Source organism: Oryzias latipes, chromosome 5 (genome assembly GCF_002234675.1).
Source record: "Oryzias latipes chromosome 5, ASM223467v1".
Classification (NCBI taxonomy): Eukaryota; Metazoa; Chordata; class Actinopteri; order Beloniformes; family Adrianichthyidae; genus Oryzias; species Oryzias latipes.
In genome coordinates this window covers 31030187-31048957 of record NC_019863.2, presented here as the reverse complement: position 1 = coordinate 31048957, position 18771 = coordinate 31030187, and the positions used below count along the sequence as shown (strand labels likewise).

Here is an 18771-nt window from a genome sequence, read left to right as displayed (position 1 = left end):
CTGTCCGGTCAGGGGTGAGCTTGTTGGAAGGCCACGCCCCATCCACTTGAAACTGGGCTGAGCCAGCCAACGGTTTGAACGTTATTGTGGGGGGCCAGCAGGCTCCACCTACTTTTATTGAGGCATCTGATTGGTCAGTTTATAACTGGAACTACAGTAATAAAAATATTGAAAATGAGGATTATTAAAAACATGTTTGAAGACAAAAAAAGGTGGGGGACTGGCTTACTTCGCTCAAACAGTCCTGTCCACAACTCGGGTGAATTTCTGATGAACTCCTGCTGCTCTGCAGAAACTAGGTCCTAGAAAATGACAGGTTTTTGGCTGAAAACGGCATCATCATAAATAAAAGACCACTAGGAACGCTTTGAAAATAGATCAGACGATGATCGGAGAGGGACTTCAAAAGTTGAGACTTTGAATCAGTTGAACCAGCAATCCAAGTAAAAACAGGGATGAGCTGGAAATTCTTTACAGGATTAGAAATTCTGGTTTCCTATTATCCTGTAAAAGAGCCCCCCCCCCATCAGAAATGGTTGGACCCTTAAGACCCCAGACCCTTTTCTGAGGCCCCTGACTAAAGATGGGCTAAAGGAAATGAGAACATCCACGTTCTCAAGTTTGCTGTGATCACCAACACAGACTGGATCCCAGTAAATAAAACTAGAAAAACACTAAACATCTGTTAAAAAAAAACAGAACTTCATGCAGCTTCACTGACGGGTCAAATCCAGAACCTCCAGAAACCAGAGCAGAACTTCTGATCTTCACCCAATGTGACGCAGAGAAACTAAAGCAGAACAGTCTCGTCCATTTTTAACACAATGATGCAAATGTTGTGTATGTTTGTCTAAATTCCTTCTGAGCTGCTTGTTGTTGGGAAAAAAGTGTTAAATTTGTGGAGAAAATGTTTACCTTCAATCAGATGTTGTGGTTTCGTGATGCATACCCACCAATCCTGAAGAACCTCTGAGCGTCTCTGAGGTTCTGGATCTTCAACCCGGAATGCTTCATGGATCTGACTGGACAGTTTTCCCTCCGTGAGCGCGCGCGCGCGGAGGCAGGCTCGTGTCCGCTGTCTTCCGCTAGGTGTCGGATCTTCGGCGGAAGTCCCCCCCCCCCCCCCCACGTCACATTTAGCCCCTCCTCTGCCTGGCTGCACACCTGAGCCGCAGGGCAGAAAGACAACAGGTAGGAGTGCGGAACTGGCGGCGCGTCAGGAGGACCCCCCCCGAAGATCTCCAGGTGTTCTTGTTTTTGATGAAGGTCTGTTGAAGGAGGAGTTCGGGTCCGGACCGCCTGAAGACCTCGTCGGCCTGGTTCTCCTCAGACAGCAGCTGCGTGGAGCGACGGGCGGGAAAAGGCGGGTCACGGATCTCCTCGCGCGTCCTCTCCAAACGTTTCCGGTGGCAGGTCGTCCTGAAGACCTCCGGGAGGAGGAGACCTCCTGTTTGGCAGGAGCAGACAGCATGGGCGAGGCCCCCCTGGCAGAAGACGGTGCGGTGACCCGCTCCGCAGAGGTGAGTGCGTGGGCGCGCGCGCGCGCTCCTCTGTGCGTTCCGGTTCTGACGGCGGGTTTGTCTCCTGCAGTACGTGGGCTCGTTCCCCGTGGAGGACTGCGCCCTGGACGAGCAGATGGAGCAGCTGGACCTGCAGCTCAGGTCCCTGAAGGTGAGTCCCTCAGCTGACCTCCCTGCTCCTGCTGGAGGAGGAGGAGGAGGTGTCTAACAGAGGCTGTCATGATCCACCAGTCATGCAGGAGGAGGAGGAGAACCGTGGCCCTGAGGTTCTCTGTCAAAGGTGTGAAGATGTACAACGAGGACGAAACGGTAAATGTTCTGTCCTGTGTGACTGAGAACCCAGTGAGTCTGGGTCCGAGTCCGTCTGAATGTTCTGGACCTCCTGCAGACCCTCCTGATGGCCCACGCTCTGCACCGAGTGTCCCTGTCCACCGCCCGGCCCGCCGACGCCCAGTTTGCCTTCGTCTCCCATAACCCGGGCAGCACCGACGCCCAGCTCTACTGCCACGTTTTCAGAGCAAGGCATGCCCGAGCAGTAAGTCCACAGAACCAGAACCTCTGCCTGATCTTCATGGTGGTGAGACAAAGTTCTGCTTTTCAGGAACTGAAGCCACATTTGAGCACATTTCTGCAAAAATGTCCTGTCCTGAAATGCAGATACTGTGAGGCGGGCGGGAGTTCCTCAGGGTTCTGTTCTGGGACCACTTTTTTTTTTTTTTTTTAAATCTGCCTTTTGAGCAACACTGTCAGAAACCTGCAACTCATTCAGAACCAGAACTGGCCTAACAAGTCTGGTTTCCTCACACAGACCACCACAGTTGGGCTTTAAAGACTCACTCTGATGAAAATGTTGGTTTGGGAGTTTTTAACATTTCAAGAAAATTAAGTGTAAAATGTAATTTTTAAAAGTATTTTTTATTTAAATTATTGTAAATCAGGTGCAGACGTGAAAAAAAACCCCAATGGTAAACGATTGTAGGTGTGAAGTAGAGGCTACAACGGCAAGCCACGAGCTCCCTGCTCCATTCTGATGCATCCACGGTCAGACACAGACCATGAACGCCTTTGTTTTTCCCGTCTGAGCCAGAATCTGGATCAGAACTGGACGCCTGATGGCTCTGATATCGCTTGGCATTTATTTTGCACCGCTAATGTTGGGATGGGGGTGTGAGGGGCTGTAAGCTAGCGGGACAGGCTCTAACAGAGGAATGATGGGAAGTAGGGACAGGCTTACTCGGCGCCAACAGTCGTCTCCTCCCCCCCCCCCCCCCCCACAACTCAGAGGTGAATTTCTAATGAACTCCTGCCGGGAGGAGGAGTTATTTCAGAAAACGACACGTTTTTAGATGTTAGGAGGATTAACAGACCAAGATCAGAAGATGTTCGGAGGGGGACTACTGACCTGAGGTCCTTAAGGTACACAAACCCAGCAGGGCTGGTAGAAACTCGGGCCAGAGCCAACAGAGTGAAGCTGCTTTCCGGTTCTGTTCTGAAGGGGAAGTAGCTTCTCTGGGTTCAGGTCCAAACCAAAAACCTTCCTGGAGTCTTTGTTTGGTATGTTCCACCATCAGCACTCAATCTGCTCCGGTTCTGTCTTTAAAATGTCTTCTTGTTGTTTTTTTAATTATAGGCTTGTTGCTACAAAGGCTTTCTGAGTGTTCCGAAAATCCCCTAGAATATTGTCAGAGACATGCGAAACAAACAAACAAACAAGGAGCAGGGTTACTGTAGGATAATGAGGCTGTGAGGACTGAAGGGAAAACCAGAATTCAGCAGATCATCCATGTTTCTCCTCCACCGTGTCAAACTCCACCACGGAAACTACATCTAAGACTGGAATTCTGGGAAATCTGGAGGAACCACTATTGCAGGGACGTAAAGGATGACAGAAACCGATTGGAAAAAAATGTATCTAGTAATGAGTCATTCAATTCAGTTTTATTTCTATAGCCAAATACTAACAACAATAGTCGTCTCAATGGGCTTCATACTGGTAGTTGTGTAATAAACACGAATCATAAAGAACATAAAGTCAAAGAATTCAATAAGTACCGGCTAAACTAAACTGACTAAACCAGGACTGCTCTATCCTGGTCCTCAAGATCTACCACCCTGACTGTTTTCCAGATCTCCATGTCCTGCTAGCTGCTGATTAGCCCAATCAGATGTCTCTGGATTCTGATTGAATGAACACACCTGGTCCAGGTAATCAGCAGTGAGCAGTGCAGGAAGAGCTGGAAAACAGGCAGGGTGGTGGATCTCCAGGACCAGGAATGAGCAACCCTGGACTAAACTAATCCGGGCATCCCTGCCCTTTGACCCTCCTTCACGGTAAGGAAAAACTCCTAAAAAAAAAAAGATTCCAGGGAAAAAGAAGAAACCTCAGGGGTGTAAACATGGAGGGATCCTCCCCCAGGGTGGACAGGCGATGTACCAGAAATCGTAGAGAAAAATTAACTTATCTAACGCTACAACTACATGTTTAAAGTCCAGCAAATGAGCTTCATCCATTCTGCAGGAGCAGAGAGGAGGTACACGGTCAGGTACAGCAGCAGAGAGGAGGTACACAGTCAGGTACAGCAGTACAGAGGAAGTACACAGTCAGGTACAGCAGTAGAGAGGAGGTACATGGTCAGGTACAGCAGTAGAGAGGAGGTACACAGTCAGGTACAGCAGTACAGAGGAAGTACACAGTCAGGTACAGCAGTAGAGAGGAGGTACACGGTCAGGTACAGCAGTAGAGAGGAGGTACACGGTCAGGTACAGCAGTAGACAGGAGGTAAACGGCCAGGTACAGCAGTACAGAGGAAGTACACAGTCAGGTACAGCAGTAGAGAGGAGGTACACGGTCAGGTACAGCAGTAGACAGGAGGTACACGGCCAGGTACAGCAGTACAGAGGAAGTACATGGTCAGGTACAGCATTAGGGAGGAGGTACACGGCCAGGTACAGCAGTAGAGAGGAGGTACACGGTCAGGTACAGCAGTAGACAGGAGGTTCACGGCCAGGTACAGCAGTAGACAGGAGGTACACGGCCAGGTACAGCAGTAGACAGGAGGTACACGGTCAGGTACAGCAGTACAGAGGAAGTACACGGTCAGGTACAGCAGTAGAGAGGAGGTACACAGTCAGGTACAGCAGTACAGAGGAAGTACACAGTCAGGTACAGCAGTAGAGAGGAGGTACACGGTCAGGTACAGCAGTAGAGAGGAGGTACACGGTCAGGTACAGCAGTAGACAGGAGGTACACGGCCAGGTACAGCAGTACAGAGGAAGTACACAGTCAGGTACAGCAGTAGAGAGGACGTACACGGTCAGGTACAGCAGTAGAGAGGAGGTACACGGTCAGGTACAGCAGTAGACAGGAGGTACACGGCCAGGTACAGCAGTACAGAGGAAGTACACAGTCAGGTACAGCAGTAGAGAGGAGGTACACGGTCAGGTACAGCAGTAGACAGGAGGTACACGGCCAGGTACAGCAGTACAGAGGAAGTACATGGTCAGGTACAGCATTAGAGAGGAGGTACACGGCCAGGTACAGCAGTAGAGAGGAGGTACACGGTCAGGTACAGCAGTAGACAGGAGGTTCACGGCCAGGTACAGCAGTAGACAGGAGGTACACGGCCGGGTACAGCAGTAGACAGGAGGTACACGGTCAGGTACAGCAGTACAGAGGAAGTACACGGCCAGGTACAGCAGTACAGAGGAAGTACATGGTCAGGTACAGCATTAGAGAGGAGGTACACGGCCAGGTACAGCAGTAGAGAGGAGGTACACGGTCAGGTACAGCAGTAGACAGGAGGTTCACGGCCAGGTACAGCAGTAGACAGGAGGTACACGGCCAGGTACAGCAGTAGACAGGAGGTACACGGTCAGGTACAGCAGTACAGAGGAAGTACACGGTCAGGTACAGCAGTAGAGAGGAGGTACACAGTCAGGTACAGCAGTACAGAGGAAGTACACAGTCAGGTACAGCAGTAGAGAGGAGGTACACGGTCAGGTACAGCAGTAGAGAGGAGGTACATGGTCAGGTACAGCAGTAGACAGGAGGTACACGGCCAGGTACAGCAGTACAGAGGAAGTACACAGTCAGGTACAGCAGTAGAGAGGAGGTACACGGTCAGGTACAGCAGTAGACAGGAGGTACACGGTCAGGTACAGCAGTAGACAGGAGGTACACGGCCAGGTACAGCAGTACAGAGGAAGTACACAGTCAGGTACAGCAGTAGAGAGGAGGTACACGGTCAGGTACAGCAGTAGACAGGAGGTACACGGCCAGGTACAGCAGTACAGAGGAAGTACATGGTCAGGTACAGCATTAGAGAGGAGGTACACGGCCAGGTACAGCAGTAGACAGGAGGTTCACGGCCAGGTACAGCAGTAGACAGGAGGTACACGGTCAGGTACAGCAGTACAGAGGAAGTACACGGTCAGGTACAGCAGTAGAGAGGAGGTACATGGTCAGGTACAGCAGTAGAGAGGAAGTACACGGTCAGGTACAGCAGTAGAGAGGAGGTACATGGTCAGGTACAGCAGTAGACAGGAGGTTCACGGCCAGGTACAGCAGTAGACAGGAGGTTCACGGTCAGGTACAGCAGTACAGAGGAAGTACACGGTCAGGTACAGCAGTAGACAGGAGGTTCACGGTCAGGTACAGGAGCACAGACGAGCCAACTGGCAACTGAAAAGTCATTTACGACTTTATTCTCATACACGTTTGGCTTTATATTACCATTCTACATTGTATTATCTCATATTTATTTTATTTTTCTATTACGGCGACCCCAATGCTCCGTATTAGCTGAATAAATTATTATGACACTATATTTTTCAACCACAAAGAACAAAATTGTCTAAAAGACCCAAAACAGCAGGTTTTTATGAAGCTGTTTTGTTCAAGATGTTTTACTTTTGTAGCATATCCTAAAAAGTGCCAGTAAGAAGAAAAAAAATAAGAGCTTCTCTGATAAAAAGCACTTTGTTGTTTTGATTTCCTGTCGGGAATTTCATCTTTGGTTTAGTTTGGATGAGAAAACGGAATTAGTTTGAGCTGTTTTTGTGGGAAACATAAACTGTAGCCAACATTCCTTCAGCCTTTGTGGGAAAAGTATTTATAAACCACATTTAGCAGCAAAAAAATCAATATAATGTTTGTCATATAAATATATTTAAAGTGTGTGCTGCATCGCATAATGGGGGATCAGGAAAAAACAATTTTCATCTTTTTTAGAGCAAACTGAATTCACTTTAGTGCACTAAAACATAAAACTAAGAAATGTCCGTCATTCTAAACAGCACTTGGGGGTTTGATGCCGTTGGATGCAGTTTAAAGGACCTGGAGGAAGCTACGGTGTGGGACTTAACCAGAAAGCCTTCATTTTGTAGCTGGAGTCCGTTCGAGGGTTAACAGGAGTTAAAGGCACACCTTACCCCTTATATAGTGTTTGGGTCAAAATCGGTCAGAATGAGCGTTGACCTTTTTTCCCCCCCGTCCTCTATCCCGCAGGCTCAGTTCCTGAACCTGCTGCTGTGCCGCTGTTTCCAGCTGTCTTACCTGGAGAAGCACCCAGAGGAGGCCCAGGAGGAGTCCGGTGGGTCGGCGCCGCAGCACAACCCGTCCCTGCTCAACCACGGCTTCCCTCTGAGCGTCAGCGCGCTGGTTTCCTTCAGAAGAGCCCCTTTTCAGGGCTTCTTCCTGGGGTCAAAGGTTAGGGTTCTTTCATCAATGTCGGCGCTCGAAGCTGTAGAGGAAATGTGTGAGGCGCGTCTCCACGTCCAGATACCTGCGCTCCAAACGATCTTCGTCGTACTGGAGTTTCTGCTTCTGCTTCACAGAAAACAAAGAAAGCCGCTGACGGCTCGCACAGCTGCAAAGACGACGTCTTCAGCACTTCTTCTCCGTCTCTGATGAGGAAGAACGTCATCCGCAGCAAAAACCTGCAGTCCGGCGCTTACCGCTCCTTCACCTTCACGCCGCTCAAACAGCGCGGCTTTCAAGAGCACCTGAGTCTGTCACAAGGTGGGCCGAAAGTTCAGAGAGCGCTGTCAAGGGTCCGAGATCTGATTAGGTAAAGCAAACTTCTCTGCTGCGTGCTGGGTACGCTCACCTGTGGTGCATCACCTGGACTCACCTGGATTCACCTGGGATTTGATCAACTGCATGGAAATGACCTTCTACTTTCTTTCCACTGGGCTCATTTTTGTTTTTCTTTCACTGACTCCCACACAAATATGGAGATTTATTTCCTCTTCTCTTGGGATACAAACTTAAATCATTTCTTTTCTTAAACTCTGTGTGAAACAGGAAAGGATCAAAACAAGAAAGTGGCGAGGAGAGCCCGCGCCCCGAGCTTAGCAGAAACGGAAGAAGCGCTGGCTCAGGCCGTGTGGTGCTGGGCCGGAATCGCGACGTCAGTGCCGCCGAGCGCAGCCTTTGTCCAAAGCTCCCGTTTCCGTTTGAGTCTGAAGCCCCTTTTTCCCGTTGGCTTGCAGTGACAGCAGCTACTCCCTCCTCGCCGATGACGTTCTGGGATCCTACCTTCTGTGCTCGCATCCCAAAAAGCCCAAATCCAAGTGTCTGTTCGTTCGCTTTCCCACCGGAATGTCCACCATCCTCATCCAGAACTCCCAGAAAGGGAAGTTCTCCCTGGAGGTAAGATTTTCACAATAAAAGTGTCCTTCGATCATTTATTTTATTTCTGAGTGTTATAACGTGTTCAAGTCATTTTTTAATCAAACTTTAGTTCATAAAATGTTTTCAAGGGTTTTTTCTCAGGTCTTATGAGAATTCTATGGTTTCAAACATAAACTTTTATTTTATTTTTACAGTTTTTTTTAGTGTGCTTTTAGCTTTCCTTTCATGATTTTTGTATGTCAGTATTTGTAGAGGGTTTTTTTTAAATTATTTTTTCAATAGCATTACCCTGCAAATGTTTGGCTTTTTACACAAATTTCTAGCAAATTTTATGTCAAAATTTAGGATTCTTCTGGTTATTAGATTTAAAATTGACATTTTTTACAGTTTATTTTTGATGGATGGGTGGGTGGGTGGATTGATTGATCCCCATCAGGAGAAATTCAGTTTTCTGGTACCCATCTCTCAGAAATGCACACAATAGATGAAACATAAATTCCATCCATCCGGGTTTCTTGACCCGCTGTGACCCTTTCGGGGTCACGGGGGGGCGGCCACAGCCTAACTTGGCTGCTGTTAGGTGAAGGCGGGGGCACACCCTGGACATGTCGCCAGCTTGCCACAGGTAAAATAGATCAAACTGAAAACAAATATTTTAAAATGCTTCCTTATCAAATCTTTTAGGATAAAGCTGTCGTTTCTCAGCAGTCTCCAGCTAAATGTTGGACATTTTTTCTGCAATATTAGCATCAAGTTTATTTATTCTTTTTTATTTGACATTTAAACAGTTTTGAAACAAGATAGTTTTGTTACCTACATTTGAGCTTATTTAGCAATAAGTTTTATATTAACAATATGCCGTGTTATTTAGTTCAACAGTTGTCAACAGTTTTAATTAAAAAAAAATACATTTTCTTGTCCTTTTCCAGCTAATTAGTGGCTTTTCTACTTTTTTCCAGCAGTTTTATCGTTAAGCTTTATGTTCTAATTTGTACAGTTTTTAGAAAGACGAGTGTTTTTGTTCGTGTAACGGACTTGGGGGGGGGGGGTAAAGATGGAGTTTCCGAGCATCTTCTGCACTTCCACACCGCCTGATGCTAAACCCCAGAAAGTCGGTTACATTAGAACCTTTTACTTTTTTTTTTTAAAGTCTATTTAGCTTTTCATAACCACTTTAGCAGGTTATTTATTTAATGTCAACAGTTTTAGTTCTAAAAAATAATAAAAATTCTATCAATTTCCAGCTTTATTAGCATTGATATGTTTTTTTTTATGTTGTACAGTTTTTTCTCTTCATTTAGCAGAAATGGTGGATCTTGAGCATAAACGTCCCGTTTCTGTTTCAGAAATGTAAGTTGAAGTTCCCGTCCGTGGCCGAGCTGATTGAATACTACACGGACTCGCAGGACGAGCTGCCGTGTCCGCTGAGCTCTGCCAGGGTGAACCACTGCTACGAGTGGGAGGAGGCCGCCGGCACACAGCGCGCCGCCAGGCTGAGTCCCAGAAAAAGCACCCAAAGACGGGAGTGGATCTGACCCGTCCTGACGCCCCCGGAGGCTCACACAGGGACACTCTCTCATGTCACACGTCTGTCACATTTGACCTTTAAAACACGAGCTGGGAGGAAGCCCCAGAGTCCGAGTGTCGGTTCTCATCCCGTCTTTACGGTGCGTTCAGGTACCTTTTCGTGTCGGCTCTTCCTGCTTGCTGCTGTGACGTATTTTTATATGTGCCTCTATGGTATCAGACATGTTTTTAAATTAATACTCCATAACTCTAGACAGCGGAAAGTTTTGATCAAACCTGGTTATCGACCTCATTTTTAACGACCGTGTTTGCTTGGTAAACAGTAATGTGGTGACGACAGTTCTCGTCTGTTTTTCTTATGTTTGTAATGTGCAATTATATTTTTTAACAATGTGAAATATTTTTTATGGCTCTGAGAATTTTTGTGCATCAAAGCACTAATAAAGCCTTTTACTGTTAAATCTGTAAAATTACCCACCTTGTGCACACCTTCAAAATAAAAGGTCATGCTGCTTTTGACGATCGATGGAAAAGAACTTCTTTACAAAAAAACAAGATTTGTTGATATTATTTTGATCTGAAGAAGCATATTTTTATTTGGAAATTCAGGGTTTAGACTTTAAAGTGTGGAAAATTTGGATTATCTTTTAATCTGAAAATAAATAAATAAAAGTATCTAGAAAGTGTAAATTAGTTTGAACCACAAACATTTGAAATAATTAACCTGAAACTGGTCATTAATTAGCCTTTTCTCAACCATCTAATTCAAAAACTACGTCTTTATTTTCTGAAAACAAAGTCAAATTAATTGACTGTTATTGTCATAAATACATTCCTATAGCTTTAAGTTCACACATATTATGAAATGATGTCATATATATTGTATTATACTATACAATAATAGTTTTCCACCGTGACCTCTTCATACCCAAACAAACTGCCGCTTCTTTGAGGTTGCTAGGCAACGGATCAACGCTTTTTCTTTGAAGTGGACCGTGGAGGAGTGTGAAACACTTGAGGGATTTTTTTTTCTTCATTCTGTTTTTATTCGTTGATCTTCTCTGGAGATAAACTGGAAGCGTGTTTGCGCGTCACCTGATCCAGCTGCGCGTACCCGTACACACCTGTCACAGGTGAACAACAACCTCCACCTCTTCACTGCCTGTGAGGTCAGGACGGATGAGCTCGGAGTCGGTGCGGGTGGTGGTCCGGTGCAGGCCCCTGAACGACCGGGAGAAGGCCGAGAGCCCGGAGGCGGTGCTGTCCGTGGAGCCGCAGCTCTGCCAGTGCTCCATCAGGAGGCCCGGGGGCCAGGGTGACCCCCCCAAGCAGTTCACCTTTGACGGCGCCTACAGCGGCGAGCACAGCACGGAGCGGCTGTACAACGACACCGTGTGTCCTCTGGTGGAGGTGAGCTCCGAGGCTGCCGGTTGGATTCCTGCGGGCTCCGTGACGTCACGGTGTGGCATCGACTCTCTCGTTCACAGGGGGTCACCGAAGGATATAACGGCACCATCTTTGCCTACGGGCAAACAGGAAGTGGCAAATCCTTCACCATGCAGGGGGTGTCGGAACCGGAAGCCCAGCGGGGGGTCATCCCGAGGGCCTTTGAGCACGTCTTCGAGACCATTCAGGTATTGGGGGGGGGGGGGGGGGGTAGGTATAATAGCGTTAATAAGTAACGGAGTAATCTAATTACTTTTATTTCCGCGATTGTAGATACTTTGTATAAATCGTGACGCGTTACTTCAGTTTAATCTGCCTCGAGTGCCCCCCCAGGCGCTTAACATCTAAAGGTGTCTTTTGTGTGACCTGATTGGCTTAGGGAGTCGAGTAGGCGGGGCGTTCTGACGCTCTCCAAAATGTGCAGCCGGCGGGATCAAAACAACAGGAAGTTTGAAAAGTTCAATATAAAAAAAACAGGAAGTGTCAAAAGGCGGCCTTTTCAGGCGGGAAATTAGCATAATTTGCGTACCACTTGTGAAGCGAAACAGTCAAACAGTATCAGCAAAATTTGCCGTTATTTATAAACAAAAATTAAGAAAACTAAAAAGTTGATGCTTAAAACCTTCATGTTCAGTTAAAATTATTAATACCTATAGCTTATTTATATTTTGCCATTTTTGTTGTTCTGATCAAATAGATATTGGGTATAGGTAGGTAGGTAGGTAGGTTTTGATTTAGGACTTGGAGTCCAATCAGTTAACAAGAACGCATAGCCTTTAAAAAGCATTTTAAAAATACTGTACTTTAAAAAGTACCATAGAGTCCATAGGATGACTAAAAAACAAATACAATAGTATGAGTTTACAGAAAAGATTAAAATAGTTCAAAATACATCAAGCATGATGTCCCATGTGTCCACCACCCATAGGAGAATGTGGTTTGGGTGGTAGTCAAAGGCAGGTGTTTGGCCCGTCGAGCCAAACCAGCCAACTTGGCCTCCTCCCTCTGGGTGGAGGCCTTGGGGAAGGTCCAGGACACACTGGAGACCACGTTTCTCGGCTGGCCTGAGAACGCCTCGGGGTCCCACAGAGGAGCTGGAGGAAGTGGCCGGGGTGAGGGAAGTCTGGGTATCTCTGCTTAGACTGCTGCCCCCGCGACCCGGTCCCGGATAAGCGGAGGAAGATGGATGGATGAATAAAAAGCATGAAACTAACTAGACTTCCCTTTTCTGCAGGTTTATCCGAGCTTTCTGTTCTCTTTGTGTGTCAGTGTGCAGAAAATACAAAGTTCCTGGTGAGAGCCTGTTTCTTAGAGATCTACAATGAAGACATTCGAGATCTTTTGGGAAACGACACGAAACAAAGACTGGAGGTGAAGTTTGTTTTCTTTTTCTTTTACATGAAGGTTGTTCATCATAAAAACAGAGGAACTGTTGGAAACGCGTCTGGTCGTGTTTTCATTCCTCTCCTTTTTTTTCCTGGGTGGATGACGGACAAAAGCTGAAAGAGCATCCAGAGCGGGGGGTTTACGTGCGCGACCTCTCCATGCACACCGTGCACGGTGTTGGGGAGTGCGAGAGGATGATGGAGAGAGGCTGCAGGAACCGGGCTGTGGGCTCCACGCTGATGAACAAGGACTCCTCCCGCTCCCACTCCATCTTCACGCTTCACCTGGAGATCTGCCGGACAGGTGAGCAAGAGCCCTGCAGAAAAGCCGCGCAAAAACTCTGCTCCAGAAGTTTTTCCCTTCCTGCGTAGAAACCTCACGCTTTTTTAAAAACTTAATATTTAAAAAAATTAATGAATGTGTTCATTTTTTAATGTAAAATAGTTTCACCACAATTTTTTATTTGATTGATTTCCATTTTTACCTCATTTTGAACATGAATAAGTAAATTTGAAGTAGCTGCATTGTTTTTACCAAAGCAACATGCATTAAAAATGGAAATATATAATTGTTTTTTGTAATAATTTAAATAAGAACAAGGTAAATATGATTAAAAATAGTACATCTGACAGTCCTTCAATCCCTTTTAGTAACATAATAAATTAATATGCCACATGTGATTAACTTCATCCTTTGTCTGACCGAATGTCCAGATTCCTCGGGCCGGGATCACCTCAGAGCGGGAAAACTGAACCTGGTTGACCTGGCAGGAAGCGAGCGTCAGTCTAAAACCGGAGCGACTGGCGAGCGGCTCAGGGAGGCCACTAAGATCAACCTCTCTCTGTCGGCTTTGGGCAACGTCATCTCTGCTTTGGTGGACGGCCGGTCCAAATACATCCCCTACCGGGACTCAAAGCTGACCAGGCTGCTGCAGGACTCTCTAGGAGGAAACACCCGCACCCTGATGATCGCCTGCCTCTCGCCTGCAGAAAGCAACTACGAGGAGAGCCTGAGCACGCTGCGGTACGCCAACCGAGCCAAGAGCATCCAGAACAGGCCGCGCGTTAACGAAGATCCCAAGGAGGCTCTGCTCCGGGAGTACCAGGAGGAGATCAGGAGGTTGAGGCTTCTCTTCTCTGGCCAGCTGGACACTGGAAACCCCTCATGTGAGCAACACACGGAGTGACTGTAGCCGAGTCCAGGTGATGCTGAAGGTAGAAGCTGCCCTCCTCTTGACTCCAGCCAATGAACATCAGATGAAACCGGGTTTCATGTTTCTGTTTTCACGTTCTCATCAGATCTTTGTTCAACAAAGATCTGATGAGGCGTTAGAGAACTGAGCTTCAGAGGGTTTGGGGAGTAAACGTGAGTCCAAGATTCTATTTTCAAACAAAAGTCAACGCAAACGCGCCTAAATGTGTGTTTGTGGCGTCCAATTCAATCCAATTTCTATAGCCCAATATTTACAACATTACTTATCTCAATGGGCTTCACACCGGTAATTGTGTAACAAACATGAATCATAAAGAACATAAAGTCATAGAATTCAACAGCTGATTGCTAAACTAAACTAAACTGGACATCCCTGCCCTTAGATCCTCCTTCTCGGTAAGGAAAAAAGCCTAAAAAAAACGGATTCCAGATAAAAAGTAGAAACCTCAGGGGTGTCCATTTGAAGGAGGGGTCCTCCCCCAGGACGGACAGACGATGTAGCAGAAGTCTTAGAGAGAATTAGCTTATCTAACTCTACAACTACATGTTTAAAGTCCAGCAGATGAGCTTCATCCAGATGAGTGGGGGGGTCGGCTGGGGGCGCGAGACGAGCCAGAAGCAGGATCCACAAACAAGGAGCACGGAATCTGGAATCACTCCCCAGGAGGGAAAGAGGGACAAAACATGAATCCCACTGCAGCAAGCAGAGTCATGGAGAACTGAATGATAAATCATGAAGAATAGAGTAGAAGTAGATGCAAGTAGAGGACAGAACCCCAGTGCACCATACCTTCCCCAGCTTCTGGTTAGGGTTAAGCTTAGGGTTCAGGTCAGGGCTTGGCTTAAAAATAAGGGGGGGTAGAGGGGAGTCTTGTCAGTAGTCTGTGGGTACAGTCGTGGATGGATTGTGGTGCAGGCGGGATCTGGAGGTCCCTTGAAAATATTTGTGTTGTTGCAACACTTTCAAAGCTCTAGCATTCTCGCGGAGCTACACGTTTTAGAGCGTTTTCAGGCTCCAAGTACAAACCGTGCAGCCACTGAACACATGCTGCCAGTCAAACCGGGTCAAACGTCGACTTGGATTTGGTGGGGACGCATGGACTCGGTTTATGTGGTGAACTCAGATACAGCGACGAGCCTGACGACGTCTGCGTTTGCTTTTCAAGTAAACATAAACCAAGGCCCCCCCCTCGATATGAAGGTAATCGCTATTCCCCACTGCAAGGACTCTAGCAATGATCCGTAGTGTTTCCCATAATAATCGTGAGCTTTGTGCCGCTTTGACATTTTGCACCGAGCCTTGACCAACTGTAGGCAGACATGCCATTGAAAACGAAGCAGAAGCCCCTCCCTGCTTGTCCAGTGTGAACAGAAAGGGCTAAATGCTGGTGGAGCATTTTATATTGCTTCATGTTGCTTTATTTTATCTTTAGTTTGGGTGAAAAAGTGACGAAAGTTAGACATCTCCTCAGCTTTTAGAAGGGACCGAGTTTTGTTTGCGGCTGAAATAGACTGTTTTTTTATCTCTTGATGGCAGGATTCTCATCCACACCGTTTGTTCTTTTCTTTGTGCAGCTGTTCTGGCTGCTCAGAGTCCCGCTTTTCCTTCGAGGCCACAGTCCTGTCCTGAAGGAGCGAAGGAAGAGAAGATTAAAGAGGCAAACGCAGACTGCTCTCACGGCAGTTTATCACTGACACGTCTGCGTTGCCGTGGAAACGGGTAACATACGGCTCCCATTCTGCTCTCTGCAGGAGTTTGAAAAGAAGATAGCCAAGCTGCAGGCCGAGTTCAACGCCGCACAGGAGTCTAAGGCGAGGCTGCAGGAGGACTTTGCCTCTCTGAGGCTCTCCTATGAGTCTAAGCTGTGCAGCCTGGAGGAGGCCCAGGCCAGGAGGGGGCGCTCCACCTCCAGCTACTGTAACAGAACATTTTAGGATGTGCTGCTGTTGTGTTTGAGGTAAATGCTGCTATACTTGTTTGTTTCCTGACCTCAGTCGATGCTGAAAAAACCGCCATGAACCACAAAGCAGCAGCAGCTTCTGCGCAGGCAAAGGTACGGAGGGGATGGGGCACTTTCCCACAATGCATTGCATCAGAACGTCATGCAGTTTGGAGCTAAAAGTGAAATTTAACTACTGATCTTGCTCTGTGTGGGTGATCCAGACTGGTCTGACGTCTGAGGTCAGCACAGCCGCGCCGCTGGACCAGAAGCTCGCCCTGCTGAGGTTTGGGCTTCAAACTTTGTCTGCGTTTAACTTCAATTTATGATTATGAGTTGTGAAATTATTTGAAAGCTGGACTATTTTCAGTTATTAAATCCGTTCTACAATATTTTTTTTTAATTCCATTCTAACTGAGTTTATTAAAATAAAGTAGACTCAGATTTTAAATATTATCCTGCGAATGGATGAAACAAACATTTGAAAACACACAAGAGCACCAGATCAGCACTGATTTTAGTTTTATGTTTCAATATTCAGGAGTTCAGTACCACATGTAAAGCTTTATAGTCACAGGAAGCTGAACTTTGTTTTTTCTTCTTCATGGCCGAAACTTTCCAGCCTCGTTTTCCTTTTTCTGTCTCCAGGCTGCAGCAGCTGGAGCAGGAGGTGGTGGGAGGAGAGCAGGCCAGGAACCAGGAGCTGCGGCAGAAACTCCGGCAGAGGAAGACGCTCGCCGACCAGAGGAAAGTGCAGCTCGTCCGCGCTCTCTCAGAGGACGGCGAGGAGAGCGAAAGCGTGATGCTGAAGGTCTACGACTCCATTCAGGAGGAGCTGTACGCCAAAGGCCAGGTGCTGCTCAAAGTACAAAGAAAGGTGGGTTGCAGGAGCAGCAGGAGTGAGATGATGCACCAAAACATGAATTAGAGTTATGTTTAGCTATGGTACACATTTGAAAAACAGGAGGAAAAAAAAGTTTTTTAAAGGCTTCCGGTGGGATTCATCCAAACGGTCCCAGATCAGTCAGAACTGCTGACTCCTCTGTTGGAGTTGGAGCTGAAATCCTCGTTTTGTTGCTTGTGGGCCGTCATCCAGGCTCTGTGGGAGCAGCACCTTCACCACCTGTATGGTCCCACCTGTGACCTTTACCTGTTCCAACAGCTGAAAATGGCCAAACTGGAGATCCGGGACCTGCAGGCGGAGTTTGAGGTGGAGAGGAACGACCTCCTGGCAACCATCCGTAAGCTCGAGAGGGATGCGCAGCTGATGAAGGGTCTGCTGGAGCGAATGGTGCCCCTGGTGCGTCGAGACTGCAACTACAGCAACCTGGACCGCTTGATGAAGGAGGCTGTCTGGGATGAGGAGAGCGCCACTTGGAGGCTGCCAGATGTGGTGGTGCAGAAAACGGAGTTGCCCTCAGGTGGGGCTGTTGCTAATAGAAAATAACAGGGATGGTGCTGGATGTGACCTTCTCGTCCTCTGCTGCAGTGAATGCGTCCGGACGGAGAGGCTCGGCTGCTGAGGCTGCAGACGCGGTGAGTTCCTGTGAGGTCACACGCCGGGATGCATGCAGGGACTCACGGCTGTGTGCTGCAGCAGGTGGAGGAGGACCGCTTCAAGGAAATGTTGGACCGGAGTGACAGTGAAAGCATCGCCAGGAGCTACTTCAAGCCCAGGAGGGCCAGCGTGCTGCTGGGGGGCAATGCTGCAAAGGGACATGGTAAGAGCTCTGACAGAATGAATGCTGTGCAGGCCCCCCTCCAACACCAACTCCAGCAAAAGTGAAGTCTAGAGGGTTATTTTTTCAGAATAAATCACAGGATAGAACTTCCTGCAGCAAACTTTCAAATGAAATGGATATTTGTCTGTTTTTTCTCTCTCTCTTCTGTGGTTGTACCGCCATCTCCTCTCCCCGGGGTAACATGGCAGCCCCGCTGCCTGTGAGCCCCCCCGTCAGCTCAGACCCCGCCCTGCCTCGTCCCTTCCGTCTGGAGTCCCTGACTGCCGCGGCGTCCACCAGCAAGGGGAAGCGCAAAAAAGGCAAGCTTCACATCCATCCAGAGGGGAATTGAACCGACAGGCACTGTTAGGCCTCTCTAAGGTCTGCTGAAGCTTGACGGACCCATTAAAGATGTCCCCTCAATTCCTGTTTTCCCATCTTCCCTTTGGGGTTCTTAAGCTGCACTGACGCCTCATCAGAATCCAGAAGAACACGAACCAAATGTTTCAGCTGTTTGTGGTTTTTGCTGGAACGCCTGTTGTGATTGGTCGGTGTTTGAAGAACCAAGCCGGTGTCCAAATTCACCCCAAAAACCAGAGTGCATCCCTGGATTTGAATGTTCTGTGAACACATGCTCACAACGTGGTATTTATGTTTCGCCAAACATAGTATTATGGTCACCATGAAAGGAGAACATAAACAAATATTTTGAAATCAAAAAATCTACAATTTACTAGAATACATTTGTGAAATTATGAGAAAAAAGTCAACATTTTCCAGGGATAAAGTTGTAAAGATACGAGAAAAAACATTAATGTTAGATGAGAATTTAGCCATAAAATTATAAGAAAAAGTCATAATTTTATGAAAATTAAACAGTAAAAGTTGGATAAAAAAGACAAACTTTTACAGGAATTAGACCATAAAATTATGGCGAAATAATCACATTTTTACAAGAATACAGTCGTAAAATTGCAGGGGGAAAACAATATTTTACGAAAATTTAATCATAGAAATGTTGGAAAAAATTTCAAATTTACGAGAATTAAAACGTAAAATTCTGAAAAAGAAAATTATATAAGAATTGAAACATAACATTGTAATAAAAAAAGTCCAAGTTTTTATGAAAGGTCGTCAAAATTTGAGAAAAAAAGAAAAACTTCATTAGAATAAAGAGGTTATGAGATTTAAGCAAAAAAAAAAATGAAGAGAAAAAGGTTCTCAAGGTGATTTGAACAAAGTCCAACATAGTGGCTGCATTCTCACATGCTGCCCTAACCGGGGAGTATTGAGGGAAGTGGGACGCGGCCTACGACGTCTTCAGGGTCACCAATGGACGTCCGGGCTGCAGTGTTGGGCCAGTATGTTGAGGAGCTGGTTTGGAC

General features: G+C 46.9%; 2 protein-coding genes across 3 annotated transcripts; both read left to right on the top strand.

The window, feature by feature from the left end:
* The first annotated feature begins 1151 nt into the window (after positions 1-1151).
* Positions 1152-10205, top strand: sh2d5 (SH2 domain containing 5). Its single transcript, XM_023955293.1, has 9 exons — positions 1152-1520; positions 1591-1671; positions 1752-1829; positions 1909-2055; positions 7027-7227; positions 7356-7539; positions 7825-7930; positions 8013-8172; positions 9501-10205. Exons 1-9 carry the CDS (start codon positions 1470-1472, stop codon positions 9687-9689), a joined length of 1197 nt encoding a protein of 398 aa, XP_023811061.1. The 5' UTR covers positions 1152-1469; the 3' UTR covers positions 9690-10205.
* Positions 10206-10630: 425 nt separating this feature from the next.
* Positions 10631-18108, top strand: kif17 (kinesin family member 17). 2 transcript variants are annotated; one of them, XM_023955292.1, is made up of 14 exons: positions 10631-11091; positions 11169-11315; positions 12397-12498; positions 12627-12816; positions 13227-13679; positions 15301-15383; positions 15478-15643; positions 15721-15779; positions 15890-15951; positions 16314-16542; positions 16828-17086; positions 17155-17201; positions 17266-17386; positions 17596-18108. In XM_023955292.1, exons 1-14 carry the CDS (start codon positions 10861-10863, stop codon positions 17736-17738), a joined length of 2292 nt encoding a protein of 763 aa, XP_023811060.1. In that variant the 5' UTR covers positions 10631-10860; the 3' UTR covers positions 17739-18108. The 2 variants fall into 2 exon arrangements, with proteins under 2 accessions (XP_023811060.1, XP_023811059.1); XM_023955291.1 differs by having other exon boundaries at positions 10632-11091; positions 17263-17386.
* The last annotated feature ends 663 nt before the right edge of the window (positions 18109-18771 follow it).